The 6745-nt window shown below is 60.3% G+C and overlaps 1 protein-coding gene across 1 annotated transcript in view; it reads left to right on the top strand.

Annotated features, from left to right (window-relative positions):
• The first annotated feature begins 1208 nt into the window (after positions 1 to 1208).
• The window catches only part of CASZ1 (castor zinc finger 1), a 51865-nt gene continuing 46328 nt past the window's right edge, over positions 1209 to 6745 (top strand). The window contains 1 exon segment of the mRNA XM_050714978.1: positions 1209 to 1296. Within this exon segment, the coding sequence (XP_050570935.1) occupies positions 1209 to 1296 (88 nt within the window).

The following is a 6745-nucleotide window of genomic DNA, read 5'->3' as shown; positions in this document are numbered from 1 at the left end:
CAGGTACTTGCAGCTAAGCCTGGCTGAGGTGTGTGCCATCCCCCAACGTGCCTGCACCACAGTCATTAGTAGTGCTGGGGCAGCACAGGCTACACGAAGACAGCAAAGAGAAGCCTCAGCAAGATGGGGCTGGGGTCTCTGTTGTGGTGCTGAGCAAGGAAACTCCAGTTTTCCTCAAGCCTGCCCCAAAAACTCCTCCCCAGGCGATGCCCAGAGGCCGGTACCAGCACTGGGACGTCACCAGTAAGTGAGGGAGAGCAGGAAGAGAAAACCCCTGGGGCTGAAATGGGTAGAGGGGAAACGCGAGCTGAGCTTAGCAGAGCGAGAGTGGTTTGCCAAAAGTCCTCCCCGAGCCTTCGCACATCACCAGCACGGGGTCCACCACAGGAGCTCCCTGCGCCAGCCCCTGGGCTTTCTCCGTAGCTCCTTCTTGCTGGATCCCCCTCTTCCCCCTCGCTGCTTCCCTGCACCCCTTGCCCTTTTGGCAATCACAAGGGGCTCACGTCTCCCCTCCGAGTGGTCACAATCATGGCCACGGAGACGGGAAGGCAGAGCCCGTGCTGGCATGGAGCTGCCCTGACACCCGGCCTGGCATCCCAGGCGGTTCTCTGGGGGCTGCAGGCAGCCTGCTGGGGCCGAGCCCCAACTCATCCCTCACCCCTCTGCTGCTTTCCCCTCGGCTTTCTTCACAACCTGTGGGGAGATTGATGGTGGGCCTGCGATGTTAGCGGTTCGGCTTGATTTATAGAGTTACTTAGGCTGAGTGAGGCCACTTAGGATAGTAAACCTTTTAACTGGACTAAAAAAATTAATAATAAATAAATAAGGCAAGGAGGAGAAACTGGACCAGCAAAGCTGATCCTCTTGGCTCAGTGTTACCTAAAGGACTCCGAGGACAGAAAGCTCCCAGGGAGCGTCCTCGTTGCTGCTGAGGACAGGTTTTGTGGCACCAAGAGCAGGAAACTCTCGAAACGTTTCAGCATTGACAGATGCACTGCGGGCTTGGCTACAAGACACTTCTGAAAGCGCGTCCAGCCGTCCCGCAGCGGTGCTGTCCCCCCACCACCACGTGAATTGCAGCAGCATCGAGAGCTGGCAGCGAGGTGCTGGGCCCACTGAGTTGGGCCAAATCTCCAAAAGCTGAAGGGCTGCGGAGACCCGGCAGGACAGGGGCAGAAGGGGAAGGGACAGGCAGGGACAGCAGGGACATGGCGCTGGTGTCAGTGCCCGGGGACGAGCGGCAGCACCGGGGCGGGCTCTCGGAGCTGGGGGCCGGCGAGATCAAAGCGCATTCAGGCTGGGTTTTGCGGTCTGCCGGGGAAAAGGTTGAGGCGCGTTCCTAAAGAGCTGCGAGCGAGGATTAGCCCCGTCTTTGCTCGCAGCTGAGCCGCCTTCCCCGCCAGCTGTGCCGAATGCCTGCGAAGAGCCGGGCGAGCGGCGGCAGAGCCAGAGGGCGGCGGGGAGCCGGCAGCCCCACCGAGCAGCCGTGGCGGGCATCCGTCCTGCCCGCTGCGGGCTCTGCTCCCCTGCGGGCTCGGGAGCGCTTGAGCCGCAGCCCCTTGCACCACTGCAGCAGCGCCGGGGCTGCGCTCGGGCCAGCTCGCTCCTAGTGTGAGGTCTGTGCTGCCTTCCTCTCCCTGGCCAGTGATATATGGCATAAATTAGGCCTCTGAAGGGGGATACTGCATCCTTAAGAAGAAATATGTCCTCATTTTTCTTAAACACCGTTTGCACTGAGTGAAATGTTTAGAAGGGACGCTGAGGGATAACTTTATTTCTTACTAGGGAGTTCAGAGCCGTTCAGTTAAACCCATAAAACACTGGGAGTAGGGAAGCTGACAGCCTGCCCGTGCATTAGAAAAGCCATTACTCATCTGGGGGAAATTCGCCCCATGCTGGAGCCTGGCGTTACCGGTGGGGTGGTCCAGGGGAGGATGCGGGATCATCTCCCGCGGCCATCTCAGGGGTCAGTGGGATGCTCAGGGGTGGAAGAGGCTCGGTTAGTAGCGGTGCGGGAGTAGAGAGCTGCCAGGCAGACCTCAAAGCACCGGGTAAGCGTTGCAGGGTTCAGCCAGGTGGGTCATCGCCCCCATTCCTCCTCCTCTGCATGGGAAATGAAGGCACAGAAGGCTGGGGAGACCTTCGGTGACACCGTGCCTGAAAACCAGGCTGGCAGCCAGGGCTGCTGGCTTTTAGCCGCCTGCTTCAGCCTCTGAAATCGAATTCCCTTCCATAGTAAGGAGCAAAAGCCAGGAGCCTGGACTGCAGGGTCCTCTTGCTGCAGGGTCCTCCTGCTGCAGGGCTTCCAGGAGTCCTGGCAGCACCTTCATGGCTCCTGTGCTGAGCCCTTGCTTTCCCGTGGGATTTAGAAAATGGAAAGAAAAGGTATCATAGGTGGCAGCAATGGCAATTCCTCCCTCGGCTGGTGTTGGGGCACAGATGTGGCCAGGTGGGCTCCTCGCCGCTGCCCCCTGGTCAGCCGGCCCTGTGGCAGGCACAGCATCAGCCACCGCGAGGGTGGTGGCTTTCTGTTTGGTGCTTGATTTTGGAGGCCTGACACCAAAAGATTTAATATTTGTTTGAAATGAGAAACAGTTCTCAAATGAATTTGGAGAGCCTGGGAATTAATGTCAGCTCCCCCCCTCCACACGCGCACACACACACACACACACACGCTCCCCTCCCCGTCAGCTCAGCCCCCCCCTTTCAATTTCTGAAGCCTGCTGATTTGAATATTTATAAATATCAGTAAATTATTTATTGTAGCAATCTGCTGTGCCATTTCACCAATCGCCGTTAACACTTTAGGGCTCGCTCTTGAGGCGGACGCGGCTGCAGGGAGCGGGCACGGGGGGTGGCAGCGTGCTGGGGCCAGGGCTCACGTGGGCTGACACCAGCACAGCTCCGGCACCGGGAGGGTTTGCATCCACGTGGGGCACCAGAAGAGCTGGGGCAGGACAGGGACCTCTGAACTGGGGACACTGGGAGGGGACGAGGCTGGAAAGCCAGGCTCATGCTGGTGGGGACGTTGCCCATTGGGGCATGCCACTGGCTGTAGTGGCCTTGCAGGCTTTGGGGACTTGTCTCTGGCTTGGGAGAGCTTCAGCAGTGCTGGAGCTGCCATCCTGCCCCTGCCTGAGGACCCTCTGCCCTTGATCACTGGTTTCTCTACTTCTCTTTGCCCCTCACCACAATTCTGGCTAAACGCTGCAGCTGAGCAGGTTGAGCCAAGGGGAGCAGGGCAGGCTTGCTGAAGGGAGCTGTGTCTGGCCTCCAGCCTTCTATGCCAGGCTCTGGAGTAGGAAATGGGGAGAAAAGTGGACTGATGTGTGGCTGGAGACGCCAGTGCTGCAGGCAGAAGTTTGGGCAGTGCTGAATGCATTCATACCGCACCGTGGCAGGCACAGGGCAGAGTCCCCAGCTTTTCCCCCCCAGTTCATGGCTGGGGTGTGCAGGGAGAGCCCTGACGGCTTGGGGAGGCAGGGAGCACAGTTGGTAGGACTGCAGCGAGGACACCCTTACGGCTGTTTCACTTCTCCTCCCGTGGCTGTGTTCTCCTCCTGCTCCTGCCCAGAGCAGAGCCGGAGCCCGACGGGTCCAGCTCCACACCCGGGGCATTCCCCGGCTCCACGCCGCCGGTGCGCGGGTGGGCCCCATGCGTGCAGGTCGTTAAAGAGCCTCTGCGAACTCCCCAAGGCCAGGCAGAAGAGACAGCATCCACTAACCCAAGGTCATTTCCTGAGCTAAAAGCAATAAAATGTTTTATTGATAAACCAGAGAGGGGAAAATACACACGCTGCATCCACTCCCACACGGCGTGGGCCAGGCCCGGGCTGCTGCTGCCTGTGCCCTGGCCCTGCCTGGGCTGGAGGGGAGGTGTTTGCCGCAGGGGCTGCACCTTCGGCTGCCTTCCCCGCTGGGATTTGGGGGCACAGGGCGTTATTTGTGGGACACACGCCGGGCTCTGTCTGAGGGCCGTGCCTCCTGCCCCGCCTGGGGCTCTCCAGTCAGGCTCGTACCACAGCGGTTAAAAAAGAAAAGGCCCCGCGCAGCGCGTCGGCCCTCCTTCCCTCCCCCTCCCCGCCCCAAATAATGCCGTTAATAATTAATCGAATGAGAGCTTGCAGCTCCTGGAAAGCTGGCGCTGGGACCTCCCTCCTGAACGGAGCTGCTCAGCTGGGCTGAAAACTCTTCAATAGGAATATGAAAGCTCCATCTGTTCAACGCACCCGGCCCTCTGAAGTGCCAGCGTGCCGGCCCTCCCCAGCCAGCGCCCCCATCCCATGGCGCGGGCCCTCGCCCCTCCTGCCCTGCCCCTCCTCAGCCCCCGGCCCATCCAGGGGGGTCCCCAGGCCCCCCAGGCTCTGCCCACACCACCCAACCCTCTCCTCCACCCGTGCCAGCCTCTTGGTCCGCTGCCACGCGCCGGGGCCCTCTGTGCCCTCTGCAGGGGACATGGTTGTCCCCGAGCGCCAGGCCTTGTCCCCGAGGGACATTCACCAGCGTGGGGCAGCCGGTGCCTGCTGGCAGGGTGTGGGGCCGGCAGGGTACGCTGCCGGTGGCATTGTTTTCCGAGGAAGTGCTCAGTGTAAATAGAGCATGTGGGAGAGTTTGTCCCGGGCAGAGATGAAAAGTCCCCGTGACAGGCTCAGGTTATAAACGGCTTCCTCAGATTGATGCGAAATCAAAACATTTCTTTTGGGAAGAAGAAAATGAAGGGGGATGTTTACTTAGCCAGGAATCTTTAAACAGTGCCGTGCAGACAGGGGGTGATGTGGGGGTGATGTGGGGTGGGGAGCGGGGCCGGGCAGGGACCCCACGGCTCCAGGGTCCCTCTGCCTGGCAGCCCCAACCCCGGGCAGGCACAGGGTCCCCCTGCAGCACCCCTACCCCATACCCACCACCTGGGCACAGATGCTCTAGTCCCTCCAGGGCCATCTCCAGCAGTTCCCTGCAAGTAGGGTTCCCCTTCTCCCTTTAAGTTTACCAGGCCAAAAGAGGGGAACAGAAATGCTGAGGTCATGAATGTCCCTCCTGCTCCAGAGACAAAGAAATAGGGGTTGGAAAGATAAAGCGATGCGTCTGGGCTTGCCGAGAGCTGGTTGCAAAGTTGGAAGAAGAAGCTGGGAGTTCTGATTCCCTGCGGTCATACGTGCACAGGTGGGATGGAGATATACACGGGATGGAGTCCTGCTGCCCCAGAGCACGTCCTGTCCCGGGAAGGTCTCTGGGAGGGTTCCTTTTATAGGTTAGGGAGAAAGGGAGTTTTCTGAGCTTGTTTTAGTTTTAACATAGGCTTTAGGAAAAGATGCCCAAAACGTTAAAGAAGAGCATCGCCGTGCTCAAAGAAACCCCACCTGGGGAGGAGAAGGGAGAGGGGACAGGAGAGGTGCGGAGGGAAGGGCAGGAGCCGGGTGCCGGAGGGGCGAGGCCGGGGTGCAGGAGCAGCGGGGCCAGGAATGGAAGACAAGTTGCAGGCTCCCTGTAGCTGCTGCGTACGCAGCAAGTGCAGCCTCGGGAACGTCTGTTCCCCTCTTCCTTTGAATAAATATTTATATATTCATTTGCCGTCTGGTGCACGCACTTGGCTGCTCACCTCCAGACCAGAATAATGGGACCTGTCGTCGCCGCGGGGCGGGGGGCAGCGGGTTGCCGCGTGCCTCCCTCCCCGTCACCCCAGCTGCGAGCGGGGCTGATCCTCACCGGCTGTCGTGGGAACAGGGATGGGGAAGCACCGGGCAGGAACACGGCCAGCGGCTGCCCCGACCCTGGCCACCTGCACCCAGCGAGGCTCGCTGGCCCCTTGCCGAGCCCCCCAGCATGAGCCCTCGGGGTCCTGGCCGGGCTCCAGCTGGAGCTCGCAGCAGCCTCCGCAGAGTCCCAACGTGGTACCCGTGGCGCACGGGATCGGCCTGCGCTTTCTGCCCTAAATAGAGCGGGAATGTGATGGGAAGGGAAGGTGCCAACACGCAGAGGCTTCGGCAGCATTATGGGCGCCTGCCGGTGCCCATCTGTACGCGCGAGGGCTGCGTGCAGGGTGGGGGGATGTGTGAAAGGAGGCGCGTGGGGAGGTGTACGGGGGGGTGATTTGGGGAGAGGGGAGGCTTTAACCCGTCCGTGTGTGGCTCCACGCTTGCTGCTGGTGCATGCACATGGCTTGGGAGCAGCTCCCGTTCCTGGAGGGGCAGGGATGCCCTCGGGGGAGGCAGGTGCTTTCCCTGCCTGAAAGCATGAGGGCATGGGGGGGGCTCGGTGTCAGGGGGGGAACACCATTGGAATGGGTAGGAGCACATTTTGCCTCGCTTTTTATGGGGGGCTGATAGGTTTGCTGGGGGGTGGGGAGGTATTTTCCTTGCAGTCCTTGACAGGGAAGCGTGTCTGAAGCTGTCAGGAGTTTACGCTAAGCAGCCACTCTCTGGCTCTTGGACAGCAGGTCTAAAGTTTCAGTCTGTTTGTATTGGGCTGTCATGTTATGGGATTAGGGGCTGTCACGATGGCTTCTGGATGCATTGTAGGGGGTCTGATTAATCTCGGTGCACTCCTGTGGAGCTGCACCTCCGGGCTTCAACAGGGAGTTGCCGGCTGAGTGGCCAGGAGGGACTCCCCGTCTCGGTCCCATGGGACAGGTCCCTCTTCCAGCCGGACACGCTGTCCGAGAGCACATCTTGGGGACACGTCCAGCGATGTGCTCAGTGGTATGTGTGTCCCCAGCACTTTAGGGGTGCTCTTCCTGAGCCCGGGGACA

This window comes from Cygnus atratus, chromosome 21 (genome assembly GCF_013377495.2).
Source record: "Cygnus atratus isolate AKBS03 ecotype Queensland, Australia chromosome 21, CAtr_DNAZoo_HiC_assembly, whole genome shotgun sequence".
NCBI lineage: Eukaryota > Metazoa > Chordata > Aves > Anseriformes > Anatidae > Cygnus > Cygnus atratus.
Note: the sequence above shows the minus strand (reverse complement) of the source record. Positions and strands in the feature narration are given on the sequence as shown.